A 15,291-nucleotide genomic window follows, 5' to 3' on the forward strand; every position below is an offset into this window, starting at 1 on the left:
GAAAATCAGTTTTAAAATGTTTTTTTTAAACAGATGCACTTCAGTCAAAGTCATAAAATAAAATGAACAGTATTATAGAGTATAGAAAAATAAAATCAATCATATTGGTTAAAACAGTTCCTGTTATAAAAATGACTATAAAATTGTCAACTCCAGTCCAAGCCATTTGTTACAGGATATTATAGGTTGTCAATATCCAATCATATGGTTTTTGCCTGTGTGCTGTATTTTTTTGTTGTTGTTGTTGCCAGAACTGGTTTTAAAATCTCAGTCTCTAGTTCTGTATCAGTTGTTCTGTGGGCTTTTTTTTATTATATCCATGTGCAAAATATAAAATGTCAGATTTGGAACTGTAAATATTTTGCACATAGTTAGTTGAAAACATTTTTATTTATAAAAATAAACAAAAATTGCTTTTCAAAGTTTAAGGTATTTTATTTGTCAATGCCACCATTTTTGCAGCCATACAGAGGAATTGAAATACCATTTCCCTTCTCTTTCATCGTGTTTACATTGTCAATGCAATATAGAAGGTTTGTATAGGAATATCAGCAGTCAGTGCCTATACCCATATGTATATGATTGTGAATATATTTGAATGGGTACAGCACCAAATTCAATGCATTTCTTTTGGCGTATTAGTAGTTGCTACTAGAGATGCTTAGTAATACATGTGCATTTGCGTTTATTTGTTATTCCTTCATGTCAATAATCAAGTCATGTCAAAAATATATTTTTTGTTCTGTGTAAGTAAACATGCTCAATAAATGCTATACTGTGATGGTTTAATACAAAGTATTAATTTCATACAGGAATAAAAAAATAATGATTCAGCTTAATGTAAACTGCAGTGAGTTCTAAATAGAAAAAAATCCTTCAATGGTCATTTTGTACAAATAGCCATTTTTATAATGAGAACTCTCTGGTACTATATTGTAGATTCCTTTCTTGAAGAATCAGCATGCAGCATGCGCTGTGTGTTTTCTCTTTGTGTGCCCAGCCTTCTGCAGTGCAGGAAGACATTTAGAGGATGGACAAAAGCCAGGAGTGTTAGAATTGTCAGAACAATGTTCACCTGAAAGAACAGTGAAATACAGTCAGAAGGAGAGTAAATGTTTGTGTAAAAATCGAAAGAAAAGTAGTATCAGTGTATTAAATAACCTAGTCATAGTCAATAATGCTGGGTATTGACCCACTTCAGCTTCATAAGCTTCGTAGCAAGTTAATGGGTATGGTTTTGTGGGCCTTGTTCAGGAGCCCAAGGGTGTCAGCTTGAAAGGACTATCAATAGAATATTGAAGTTCGTTTATCACAATTATTTATTGAAATAATTTTTGTTAATGCGACAATATATCATTAAAAAAAATAATGTGACAAACCTAGTCACAATATGAGTCGATAATACTTACATAGAAGGGATCCCCGTCGAAGGATTTAACCAAGGTTAGGCAAGGATACTGCAGCAATGCAACGACAGCTGAGAGGGACATCACAAGTCCATAGAGCTTTCCAAAGTGTTGGGCAGGAAACCTGTTACAATGCAAAAGTAATTCACAATTTAAAATTTCACCTAGATTCCCTCTATTAATCATTTCCAAATAAGGGATAATAAAGGGTAATACTCTCCTCTAGTGAAGAGTAGAGGCAGAGAGACAGAGAGAGATTGTATATGTTTGAATTATGTGTGTCTGTACTGTGTCATCTTTATCATCATTTATCAATATACCTATATTCAAAAATAAGATAAATAGCTAATAAAAGTAATTTATTTAGGTAAGATAATAAGGAAATGTTTACAATAGCTACTTTACTCTGCATAACACTGTAACTGTATGTTATGATGATGTTACAGCTGTTTATAAGACTGCATTGATCAATCAACCAGAATTCCAGAAATCAAGTATTCAGACAGACCACAGTATACTAATTAACACCCTGGTTCACTTACGCAATGCTAATAAAAGCAGCATTCCCACCATACAAGAAGGATCGATTGAGGACCTGCAGGATAAAGGTGGCGTACTGCAGCGGAAGAACAGGAATGATTGTGCACACCGAGAAGACAAGGCACTGCAGAGAGGTGAGGAAAAGGGACAGGACAGACGAGCGCAAGTCGACTTCTCTTTCTGTTTCTCCTTCAAAGCATGGTTGAAAAGAGGATGAGAGATATTTTATTGTCCTGTTTCTGAGGATAATACATTTGAACAAAATGTTTCTAACCTGGCTTTAATGCTTTCCCCTTATATCTGTCCATTAACAAGCCGTTCCAAGGAGCACAAAGAATCCCAGTCAGCTGAGTGAAGGCAAATGCATTGGTGTATCGGCTCACTGTGGGGAGCATGAGTGCAATTATGTAAACTTGTAATTTGATTTCAAGCTGTCATAGCTGCTATTATAGAAATCGGACACCTCCTGACAAATCAGAGTTGAGAATTCACTAGCACTTCAGAACAACATAGTTTTGTAGCTTTACAGCTATTTACCAGTGTCAGGGTCTTGGTTTGCCAGACGGTTTAGCATTGGGTTCAGAGTTCCAATGAAAAGATAATGACGCAGCTGCATGACTGAAAGCCATATCAGATGCCACAGAAAGAACCAAGAGAGAGCATAGCTCTTAAAGCTGCCATCTGAGGAAAGAGGGAGTGTAATAATGAGATTTATGAGGATAAGGAACAGTGGTAAGTAGGTGGTCTCAGAAAAATGTCTAGTGATAAGGGCCTTCCATTTTCTAAAAAAACAAGAATGTTAGCTTATCCCAAAAAGGAGTTAAAAAGTGAGCAATACCTTTACTTAAGATAACCTCTGTCTGAGGCGAGTCATCTGTCCTTAGTGGTTCACTGTCCCGGCGTACCTCTTGTCCTGCTCTGTCTGGTGCACACTGCAGCTCTTGCTTGGTCTCAAATTCTACAATGTTGTAGCTCTTTGATTTATGACAGCTTAACCTGTACCATGAGCCAACACAAAAGCAGGTAGTAGGCATAATGGCTTTAAATATTACCCTGTGGTGATTTGAGTTATAGATTTTACCCATAAGAGTAGCTCTCTGGGATTGGATGAGGGATGTGTGATCTGGGTAAAAGGAAGAGAGTTCGCAGTAGATGAATGATATCACAGGCAGACAGGAAGAGGAAAGAGGTCTGAAGAGAAATCCCTTTCTCATACAGGACCTTAGTGAAGGGAAAAGTAAATGTCAATGTGAATACGACAAACGGTCAAAACAAAAAACAAAAAAAAATGCAAAGCAATGAGTAGCTGATTATTATTTTTATTGAAGTTGATCTGAAAAGTGTTTTGCAATAGGTCTTTTACTTACTTTGATGATGAGGAAAATTGCAGATGAGGAGTCAAAAGCACCATTATAAAGAGTAATGATAGTTGAGCGATGAGTGCCAAAAAGGTTTCCCACCTGGTGAGGTGAATATAAAGTTTCTTCTTTATACATAAGCCAACACAGTGTAAAGTATGAAGTTGAATAGAATGAGGCTGACAGCAGCACAATCTTTACGCAATCAAAACCGAATAAACAGTGCTCATAGATTAAGCCTTTGTGAGATTTTTTTCTACCACAGGAATGTCTTCATAAGAGGTGAAGCAGAAACATTCTACAGCTACTATAAGTCAGAACAGGAACTAACTTGTTCTGAGGATGTTCCACATAATTAAACACAACTAACAAACAAAAAAATTTTTTAATTTTACATTTTAAATTTTACATTTTTAAATGTTTTTGTGCTACAGTATAAGAATGAAAAAATAATTCAGCCTTCTGCTATGTTGATTAATTTCCTATTATAGCATGGCCCATGATTTAAATTCCTTCATTACATTGAGAGTTTAGTCAAGATATCCCACACCATTAAATGTAGTCCATTGACTAAGTAAGATCTGATGTCCAAATCTTGCCTCTTAGTTTTGCTCTTGAGCCGTTGCACTAATGCTGCTAATTAGTAAGATAATCTTTTAACAGTTAGCATTTTGCAATCTCCATTCATCCATTAATTATTCATTAATTATTGCACATTTGCCCCTAACTACATTGAAAGTATGCTTTCCAAAACCATTGACATTCATAAAAAAGAACCAAAGAACATCTCAACATCAAACTTTTCCTATATCACTCACAGGAGGTGTTACCTAAAGTTGTAAGCTAGCTTGTTTTTGGTTGCTAAAACAAAAACAGAATAATTTGATTCATTTACATGTAGTGAAAACATAAATCTCCATAGATTTGTTCTGCTAAATGGGTCTTGCTAACTGCGATTTAAATAGTGACATTTTTCTAGAAGTTGCACAATGCAAAAACCTCCCTTACGTTAGCTGCATTAGGTGGGTAGCAGTAGAGCAGAACTAAAGATACAACTTAAAATATCTTGATGAACCTGAATTTCACTATGCCAATCAAACTACACTTTTAATACAACTGTTCTGACATGTTCACTGTTACATACATTCATACCTGAATGTTTGTGAGAAGTAGCAAAATGCCCCCCACAGAAATGAATGAAAGGGCTGGGAAGAGCAAGAGGGAGAGAGCTGGAAAGAAAAAAAATATATAGTGAAATTATTTTTCATCCTAGACAGTCGTATTGGTATAACGATTTTGCTATCCTGTTTTGGTTTTCTTACCTTTACTTGAAAATGCCACCAGCAACGTCCCTGTTGTATAGAAACAGCTGTGTGGGGAATTTTCTTATTATTAGTCTGTTACATATTTACTGTATTGAGGTAATATTTTGGGTGCTTATGCTAATTTTAATGACCTCTACCCAGACAAATTTCACCACAGAAAACCGTCACCACATTTGCGCAGTCCCGTACTGTTGATTTCTTTAAATACACTACACCTTGAATAATCATTCAAAAAGTTCCAGTTTGACTGCATGTTTTTATTCTCCATAATCAGTTGCACAATGAACCTCACATCCAGGAACTGGTATAGTTATACAACTGCTTGGTTTGTAGACACAGCAGCACTTCTAACAGCTACATTCAAGGATTTATCATTCACAGCTACAACGCCTGCAGTGTAAGGTTTAAAAATATATATATACCAAAACCTACCTAGATTTATAGCTTATAATTATTATAGTAGCTATGTTGTGGTAGAATCCCAGTTGTGATATGCTCCCATCTCCACCTTCCAGTTATATCCCACCCTTTTCATTGATAGGCAGAGAGGACCATATTCATGCAGTAGTGCGCTAGGTTATTAATTGGTTAATATAGATAAGTGGACTTTCTGTTTGATCCTTTTGTATGTCTGTACTCCGACATCCCCACAAAGGCTGCTAGTAGGTGGAGTGAGCCCTATAAAAGACAGGCATGCAATCCAGGATGTATTTCCACCTTGTGAAATCTGCTGGGATCAGCTCCATATCCAAAAAAGAATGAAGCAGTTACTTTAAAAGAGTAAATAAAAGTTTAAAGCCAATTTAGCTGAAATGTAATTTAAAATGACTTGCAGCAGATTTCATTCACATTTATATTACGTCTCATTTATTTACTAATGGGTTATTCGAATGATATCGGTAGATTTAAGTGATACACTTAAAGCAGTTGTTAGCTCTATATGCATCACATGACATTATTACTGAACGTGCTACAAGAAGTTGACTAATTGAAAATCCAAGCAAGATCATCTTTTCACCCAGAGAGCAAAGTATGAATTATTGCCAGGATTATGTTGAAATAAACAGTGGGCTACACTTCCCATCAGCCACGTAACCTCAATGAATCTTTATTGGTAATCCGGTGCTTAGTCACTACATGTTTTGTTTCGTTTGTATTTGAAAACCAGCACTTGCTCTGCCCCTGCTTACGTGATCATTACATAGTTTCTCTTTCTCTCTTTCTGTGAAGTTTGCACTTGCTATAAAATGTAACAATAAATACTGACTCATCTACATAAGTATTTCTCAGTAATTTTTTTTGACACTGGTGGATGAACTCACATTCCCAGAAGCCGTGTAGTCAGTGTTCCATACAGATCAAAAAGGAAGCCGTTGGGGAAAGTAAGAATGTTGTTCATGAAAGAAGCAACAGTAAAGATAAGAGACAACTGCTCATCCTGAGCACTGCAATCTACAGGGAGTAACGGCATGCGTAAGTAATTGAAAAATAAAAGAGAATTACAGAGTAAACATTAATGCCAACTACATAACATTTTACACATAAGGTTTTATCAACATGATAGAATATTTACACAGTGGTCGATTTCTATAATCTATTTGTAGCCTTGAGTTTATGAGTATTAAACAACTTTAAAATGTCCATCTACATTTTCTGATAACAAGACCAAGACCAATATATAGTATTGCAAGCTATGCTTGAAAATACCAGACATGTCTTCTTCATTCTCACCTTTATCTGTTGTGCCATTTGCTCCAGTCACATTGACACACAGATCACTAAAGTATCCGTCTGTCTTCAGAACGAATACAAGAGAAGCCCATCCAAACACAACCCCAGCAAAGCACAGGCACTCCAACAGTCCTGTAACAAGGGTCAGTTTGTATCGAACCCTTGCTTTCGATTCCCCATCACATCGCAGCATCATGCAACACTACTGCTGTCTTCAGAAATACTTTATAACCTGCCGTGAACTTTTCACTTATTTGTTGTCATCACCGCTGGTGTTTCGCCAGATGATTCAGTGTGATATTACAGAGAGAGCCGAGTAATCAGGGAGAAATGCAGCATGGAGAACCGAGATAAAAACAGAGCGCGTTTTTGAACAGGACGTCTGAACAGTATTTTAAGATTCGGCTCCTTTGTGCTTAAAAAAAGAGCACAAGCAAAGATGAGGGACTAAATGCAAATTCTACCTCAATGTCGGTAACATAAAATTGTGACAACACTTGCCTGAACTTTCAGTATTTCAGTAAAATCAAGCAGTCTTTTTCCAACAGCTTCGGTTGCAACTTTTAACTGGCCATGTTCCTCTTTCCAGTGGTTAATAAGTTACTCAAAATATCATCACATGTGAATTGTACCTTCTTTCTCATTTCTGTTAAATATAAAAACAATCATAAGTATACAGAAATTATAGAAACTAATATATGATCTGCACTGACTAGTTTCCATGCATTCCAAATGATCAGTGTGTGTGTGTGTGTGTGTGTGTGTGTGTGTGTGTGTGTGTGTGTGTGTGTGTGTGTGTGCAAAATTACAGTATATGGGAAAATGATATGGAATCCCATCCAGGGTGTACTCCTGCCCAGTATTTTTCAGGATATATATACTGGATCCACCATGGCTCTTAGTGGAAGGCAGTTCTTGCAAGGCTTTGGAGTGAGTTTGTTGTTTGTCTCTACACCTGCTGCTCACATGTCCAGTCTAAATTACTGTGTATGTTACTGTAATCATCCTGATCAACTGATAAACAAATGTACCTGTTATCTATTAGAATGTTCAGTTAATAACATGAAAAGGAAGGCGTAAGTGGAGTGTTTGAGGGATTAATTAGTAATTTTACATTAATATTAATTAACCATCACTTCCTCCTCTAACGGTCTTAAATATGGCAGAGAGGGTGGTGTTACACTGCTGCAGCGTTTCTTACTGTTTCATGTTCATACACACACACACACACACACACACACACACACACACACACACACACACACACACTAACACACACACACACACACACACACACACACACACACACACACACACACACACTACTGTACAAATTTGTCACAAGCAACAGAAAAGCTTACCGTCGTTATCCGTTAAATCCCCGGTGCAAGGCTTCCCCCAAGCCCTCTAATCATTGCCGAATGAGTCGCTTAATTGTGACCGACTCATCCGCGTGGTTCACAGGAATCGATTCTCAACCAGTCGAGCTCAGGTTGTCGTGGTCAAACTCTATGTGTACATTAACATATTGCAATATTTCGAGTTGGTAGTTAGGATTAATAGTAATACATCAAATAACCCAGCAATCACATACAATCGTGTTAAAGAAAAGAATCGACTCGCTAATTTGGTTCGTGATTCATGATGTCGTGCACAGTCAGCATTTGAAGTCAGAACATGTTTCAGTGCTTGTTCATTTGTCTGAAAAAGGAGGGACAGGACAATTGTAAGCTTGTCAAATTACAATTACAATAAGATGAACAAGAACAACAAACAAGTTTTCTGGGTCACTGGTTTTAACCACCCCCCCACACCCCCCATGACCACCACCCCCCATGATCTCTACACTGCACATCAATCTAAATATGATATCTACAGTCATGCTCACAGACTGGTTATTCTTGTACTAATTATATATTGGGGGGAAAATACTCTCTTGGAACACAATGTTATAAATCAAGTTTATTTGTTAGCTGCCAGATACCCAGCAATCTGAACTCAAGGACAATCACACCACAGGGACTGCAGTAGATCTTCTGTGCAACCAGAAAGAGCTTTTTTCCCCCCTTAGAACTTTCTTTACTAAATGAGATTTTTTTTAAATATTATTATTATATTTATTTTATTTTTTTTACAGCGGTGGAAAGTTTACATGATGTTCATACAGTCTAGTCGGGTTTATATTTTTATAGTGTTCTGCATGAAACATGAAGCTTCTCACAATATGTACCCAATAACAGGATGGGATCATTAATTCACCATTCTCAACATTCGCATTTTTTTTTGCAGCAAACGGCATAATTTCCTTAACCTCTGTGATACAGCAGGATTTTCTTATTTTTTCCAGTACTGAACTATTATCTTCTTGGCTCCAAGGAGAGATCAGATTTTTTTCATTAGATTTGCTATTATCTGAAAAAGATATCACAAGAATAAAAGTATGGAAAAAACACTATTTATGAATACAAGCCCAGGATCGCTGGGCATTACTACACACTATGGAATAATGAAGCTCTGTTCTGTTTACACTTAATATAAGTATCTTAAATAATTGGGCTTCAACTCTCTGAAACATTTAATATTCTGAATCTGTTTCTTATTGCCTGTAATGACTAATGGTTTTGTAATGTTTCATGAATGATTGAGTAATCAAAAGTAAAAAAAGAGTAATCCATAACATCTAATACCTCTGCCTGTTCTTTATTATTATACTCAACTAGCTACAAATCACACTTAGATGTTCTGGAAAAGTTTGACATTTGTTAAAATCCTATTTATATAGTCAGAAAAGCAGTGTAATGCTGGGTATTCTTGCTGTTAAGCACCACCAAAAAGTGTATGTTTCCATTCGAATAGACTTGTGAATGTGCAATCATTTTATGTAGTTAGACAAGGATAAGACAGAGGCTTTTATCACTAAAAAGGAAGATGCCCTGACCTAACTTTACCCTGCACTCTGACGATCAAAACTACGTCAATGAACTAGAAAAAAATAACTTAGTGACCTGAACTTAAGATAATGCATGCTTTTGTGAAAGAATTAGAAACCAGATTTCTGTAGCAGCCTCTTGTATATCAGAGCTGTAACATTTAAATGCACACCAGGAAAATGGATCTCATCACTTGTTCATGCAACCTTCCACTGGTAATCTCCTTTTATTTATTTATTCATTTACTAGCTGAAAGTACCCGTGCTTCGCTACGGAAGGCAGAACGCTAAGCAATATGGCAATAAGCAGTAAGCACTGAGCAGACCTGGATGATCAGAGATCGGAACGTAACGTCAACAAATAACGTACTACCCCTTTGTAGTACCGATACAGGGCAAACTACTTTGAAAATAATTTTTATCGTGCATCCAACATGTAATAAGAAACAATGTAGTAAGTTTCATGAGGATCCGTAATGTTATTTCGAAGAATTTACAATGCGTGAGAAATCGCGTTTTTCGCGAGTTAGCCGCGATCCAGGCCGAATTTTTCAAAACCCTTTCTTAGTGAGCACCTAAGACCCAAGAGGAAGGTATGTTCCAAATTTCATTGCAATCCGTTCAGTGGTTTTTGAGATTTCGTGATGAGCGAGTGAGTCAGTCAGTGGTATTTGAGCTTTATATATATCGCGAGTTAGCCGCGATCCAGGCCGAATTTTTCAAAACACTTTCTTAGTGAGCACCTAAGACCCAAGAGGAAGGTATGTTCCAAATTTCATTGCAATCCGTTCAGTGGTTTTTGAGATTTCGTGATGAGTGAGTGAGTCAGTCAGTGGTATTTAAACTTTATATATATAGATTTACTTTTATCTCTGCATTGTGTTTCAAAAAATAGTTGAACATATTTCCATGAAAGGCCGTCTAAATAATCAAATTAAAAAATTTAATAGCTATTATATAGAACTAAACCTTGGAAATTTGAACATCCTGTAATCCATGGACATTTGGCTTAATCTGAAACTGCATTTATTCAGCATGTATGCATTCAGCTGCCGTTTTATTATATATGTTGGTTGTTATTATTTACACATTATAAATTAAGAGAAAAATATACAACTTTGAAGGAAATGACCAGATCACCAGGTCACCATATCGGAGAACAATCCAGGAGTAGCTGTACTGGGATTTTAATAGTCAGCTTTTTAGTCGGTGACCTAAAACTTTAACTGCTGCGATTATATTTTAACTACTATTACCCTCTAAATCAGTAGTCTGACTTCCTTACAAAAATCTTAACTGCTAATATTTTTTCTTAAAAATCACTCTACTAGTACTACTAGTAGTACATTAACTGTTCAATTCTGTAAAGCTGCTTTGAGACAATGTCCATTGTGAAAAGCGCTATAGAAATTAACTTGACTTGACCCTACTACTTCTTCTTCTTCTTCTTCTTCTTCTTCTTTCGGCTGCTCCCATTAGGGGTCGCCACAGCGGATCATCCGTCTCCATACCACCCTGTCCTCTACATCTGCCTCTTTCACACCAACTACCTGCATGTCTTCCCTCACCACATCCATGAACCTCCTCCTTGGCCTTCCTCTTTTCCTCTTACCTGGTGGCTCCATCTTCAGCATTTTTCTACCAATATAATTTATGTCCCTTCTCTGCACATGTCCAAACCATCTCAATCTCGCCTCCCTCACCTTGTCACCAAAACATCCTACATGCGCTGTCCCTTTAATAAACTCATTTCTAATCTTGTCCATCCTCGTCACTCCCAACGAAAACCTTAACATCTTCAGCTCTGCTACCTCCAGCTCCACCTCCTGTCTTTTACTCAATGCCACTGTCTCTAATCCATACAACATCGCAGGTCTCACCACAGTCCTATAAACTTTCCCTTTCATTCTTGCAGATACCCTACTATTACAAATCACTCCTGTCACTCTTCTCCACCCACTCCACCCTGCCTGGACTCTTTTCTTTACTTCTCGAACACACTCTCCATTACTTTGCACTGTTGACCCCAGGTACCTGAACTCCTCCACCTTCTCCAGCTCTTCTCCCTGCAACCGCATCACTCCACTGCCCTCCCTCTTATTCACACACATGTACTCTGTCTTACTCCTACTGACTTTCATTCCCCGTCTCTCCAGCGCATATCTCCACCTCTCCAGGCTCTTCTCAACCTGCTCTCTACTCTCACCACAAATCACAATATCATCTGCAAACATCATAGTCCAGGGAGACTCCTGTCTGACCTCGTCCGTCAACCTGTCCATCACCACTGCAAACAGGAAAGGGCTCAGGGCTGATCCTTGATGCAGTCCAACCTTCACCCTGAACCAGTCTGTCGTACCTACTGCCAACTTCACTGCCGTCACACTGTCCTCATACATGTCCTGCACCACCCTCACATACTTCTCTGACACACCTGACTTCCTCATACAATACCACAACTCCTCTCTCGGCACCCTGTCGTATGCTTTCTCTAAATCCACAAATACACAATGCAATTCCTTCTGTCCTTCTCTATACTTCTCCATCAACATCCTCAAAGCAAATAAGGCATCTGTGGTGCTCTTCCTGGGCATGAAACCATACTGTTGCTCACAGATGGTCACCTCTTCTCTCAGCCTGGCTTCCACTACTCTTTCCCATAACTTCATGGTGTGACTGATCAACTTAATTCCCCTGTAGTTACTGCAGGTCTGCACATCTCCCTTATGCTTAAAGATCGGTACCAGCACACTCCTTCTCCATTCCTCAGGCATCCTCTCCCCTTCCAGAATCCTGTTAAACAATCTGGTTAAAAACTCCACTGCCATCTCTCCTAAACATCTCCACGCTTCTACCGGTATGTCATCTGGTCCAACCGACTTTCCATTCTTCATCCTCTTAATCGCTGCTCTCACTTCCTCCTTACTAATCCTATCTACATCCTGCTTCACCAACTCTACATCCTCCAACCTTCTCTCTCTCTGATTTTCCTCATTCATCAGCTGCTCAAAATACTCCCTCCATCCTCTCAACACACTCTCCTCACTAGTCAACACATTTCCCCCTCCATCCTTTATTGCTCTAACTTGCAGTACATCCTTCCCAGCTCGGTCCCTCTGCCTGGCCAATCGGTATAAATCCTTTTCTCCTTCCTTAGTGTCCAACCTCTTATACAGCTCCTCATATGCCTTTTCCTTGGCTTTTGCCACATCCCTTTTTACCTGCTGCCACATCTCCTTGTACTCCTGCCTACTATACTCATCACTCTGTCGATCCCACTTCTGTTTTGCCAACCTCTTTCCCCTAATGCTTTCCTGCACTTCCTCATTCCAACACCACGTCTCCTTGTCTTGCTTTCTATTTCCAGATGTCACACCAAGTACTTTTCTAGCTGCCTCCCTCATCACTCCTGCAGTAGTTGCCCAATCATCCGGCACCTCTTCACCACCACCAAGCCCCTGTCTGACCTCTTCCCTGTACCTCACACTACACTCTTCCTCCTTCAGTTTCCACCATCTTATTCTTCTTTCAATCCTTACATTCCGCCTCTTCTTCTTCGCCTCCAAAACCATCCTACAGACCACCATCCGATGCTGTCTAGCTACACTGTCCCCCGCCAACACCTTACAGTTTTCAATCTCCTTCAGGTTGCATCTCCTACACAGAACATAATCCACCTGTGTGCACCTTCCTCCACTCTTATACGTCACCCCATGGTCCTCCTTCTTCTTAAAATACGTGTTCACCACTGCCATTTCCATCCTTTTAGCAAAATCTACCACCATCTGCCCTTCCACATTCCTCTCCTTAAAACCATACCTACCCATCACCTCCTCATCACCTCTGTTCCCTTCACCTACATGCCCATTAAAGTCTGCCCCAATCACCAATCGTTCTTTCCTAGGTACACCATCTACCACTTCATCTAATTCACTCCAGAATCTTTCCTTCTCCTCCATCTCACAGCCAACTTGTGGAGCATAGGCACTGATGACATTTATCATCATCCCTTCAACTTCCACCTTCATGATCATCACCCTATCAGAAACTCTCTTCACCTCCACTACACTCTTACTGTACTCTTCCTTCAGAATCACCCCTACACCATTTCTCTTCCCATCCACACCATGATAAAACAGTTTAAACCCACCTCCAATGTTCCTTGCCTTACTCCCTTTCCACTTGGTCTCCTGAACACACAGCATATCCACCTTTTTCCTCTCCATCATATCAGCTACCTCTCTCAATTTACCCGTCATAGTACCAACATTTAAAGTACCAACCCGAACCTCTACTCTCCTACACTGCTCCTTTTCCTGCCGTCTCTGTAGACGTCTTCCTCCTCTCCTTCTCCTCCTTCGGCCAACAGTAGCCCAATTTCCACCGGTACCCTGTCGGCTAACGATACCTGTGGCGGTCGTTGTTAACCCGGGCCTCGACCGATCCGGTATGAAATTCTCATTTGTGATCCGCATATTTGATTTGGCACATGTTTTACGCTGGATGCCCTTCCTAACACAACCCTCCCCATTTACCCGGGCTTGGGACCGGCACTAAAAGTGCACTGGCTTGTGCCCCCCTAATGGCTGGGTTACTTGACTTTACTACTACTACTACAAATACTACTACTACTACTACTACAAATACTACTACTACAAATACTACTACTACTACTACTACTACTACTACAAATACTACTACTACCACTACTACAAATACTACTACTACTACAAATACTACTACTACCACTACTACTACTACAAATACTACTACTACTACTACTACTACTACTACTACTACAAATACTACTACTACTACTACTACTACAAATACTACTACTACTACTACTACTACAAATACTACTACTACCACTACTACTACTACAAATACTACTACTACTACAACTACAAATACTACTACTACTACTACTACTACTACTACTACTACTACTACTACAAATACTACTACTACTACCACTACTACTACTACAAATACTACTACTACTACAACTACAAATACTACTACAAATACTACTACTACAAATACTACTATTACCACTACTACTACTACTACTACAAATAGTACTACTACTACTACTACTACAAATACTACTACTACTACTACTACAAATACTATTACAAATACTACTACTACTACTACTAAAGCTACTACCCTTTAATCAGTAGTCTAAAATCTTAGCTGATGAGATTTTTTACCACAATACTACTAAGACTAACAACAATACTTCTACTATTACTAATAATAATAAAAATACAGAAGCGGAACAACAATAACAACAAAAACAACATGATGCACATTCATCTTCAGCAATGCTTTATCTGGTCAGAGTTGCAGTGTTCCTGGGGCCTGACCTAGATAACACCGGACCTACATGGGATGCCAGTCAACTGCAAAACAACATGCGATTGTCACACAAATGGGCAACTTTATGTAAACTTTATGTATCCATAGCATGTTTTGGGGGTCAGGAAAAAACTAGAGAACTTAGAGAAAACCCACACAGACACAGGGTGATCATGCACACAATCTACATAATGACACTCCATTTCCAATACTAAGCGATCTGTGATCTGATCAATTCAATGTTTACATGTAAATTATGTATTATAATATGGACAAATCCATTTACATATCTGTACTGGCCGGTAGGATTTATACTGATTGGCCAGGCAGAGGGACCGAGCTGGAATGGGGATGGAAATGTGTTGACTAGCGAGGAGAGTGTGTTGAGAAGGTGGAAGAAGTATTTTGAGCAGCTGATGAATGGAGAAAATGAGAATGAAAGGTTTAACCCAACCATTAGGGTGGCACAAGCCAGTGCACTCTTAGTGCCGGTCCCAAGCCCGGATAAATGGGGAGGGTTGCGTTAGGAAGGGCATCCAGCGTAAAACATGTGCCAAATCAAATATGCGGATCACTAATCAGAAATTCATACCGGATCGGTCGAGGCCCGGGTTACCAACGACCACCACAGGTGTCGT

At 38.8% G+C, this 15,291-nt stretch overlaps 1 protein-coding gene and 2 long non-coding RNA genes across 3 annotated transcripts in view; 1 reads left to right on the forward strand and 2 right to left on the reverse strand.

Annotated features, from left to right (window-relative positions):
- Positions 1–414: 414 nt before the first annotated feature.
- On the reverse strand, positions 415–8,043 carry slc43a3a (solute carrier family 43 member 3a). The gene is made up of 14 exons (XM_083538556.1): positions 7,722–8,043; positions 6,862–7,006; positions 6,361–6,629; positions 5,952–6,081; positions 4,627–4,673; positions 4,457–4,533; positions 3,314–3,406; positions 3,028–3,167; positions 2,785–2,942; positions 2,484–2,627; positions 2,221–2,328; positions 1,949–2,135; positions 1,410–1,530; positions 415–1,075 (listed from the first exon to the last, which is right to left on the reverse strand). The coding sequence occupies exons 3-14, from the start codon at positions 6,554–6,556 to the stop codon at positions 929–931; spliced, it is 1,548 nt and encodes a 515-aa protein (XP_083394682.1). The 5' UTR covers positions 6,557–6,629; positions 6,862–7,006; positions 7,722–8,043; the 3' UTR covers positions 415–928.
- On the forward strand, positions 6,007–7,656 carry LOC310724489. Its single transcript, XR_014533075.1, has 2 exons — positions 6,007–6,102; positions 7,172–7,656. It is a non-coding gene; the product is annotated as an uncharacterized lncRNA (long non-coding RNA).
- Positions 8,044–10,531: 2,488 nt separating the features above from the next.
- LOC310724490 overlaps positions 10,532–15,291 on the reverse strand; it is a 67,975-nt gene continuing 63,215 nt past the window's right edge. The window contains exon 2 of the long non-coding RNA XR_014533076.1: positions 10,532–10,896. This is a non-coding gene — a long non-coding RNA (uncharacterized lncRNA). The remainder of the gene's footprint in view (positions 10,897–15,291) is intronic.

This window comes from Silurus aristotelis (genome assembly GCF_946808225.1).
Source record: "Silurus aristotelis genome assembly, chromosome: 4".
In the NCBI taxonomy this organism is placed as follows: Eukaryota; Metazoa; Chordata; class Actinopteri; order Siluriformes; family Siluridae; genus Silurus; species Silurus aristotelis.

Excerpts from the sequence above, each read along its gene's own strand:
- slc43a3a (XM_083538556.1), bottom strand. The coding sequence starts at position 6,556 with ATGATGCTGCGATGTGATGGGGAATCGAAAGCAAGGGTTCGATACAAA. Across the intron at positions 4,674-5,951 it reads ACTACACGGCTTCTGGGAAT|CTGTTTCTATACAACAGGGA; the intron begins GTGAGTTCATCC and ends TTCCCCACACAG. Across the intron at positions 1,076-1,409 it reads TCGACGGGGATCCCTTCTAT|GTGAACATTGTTCTGACAAT; the intron begins GTAAGTATTATC and ends CTGTTCTTTCAG.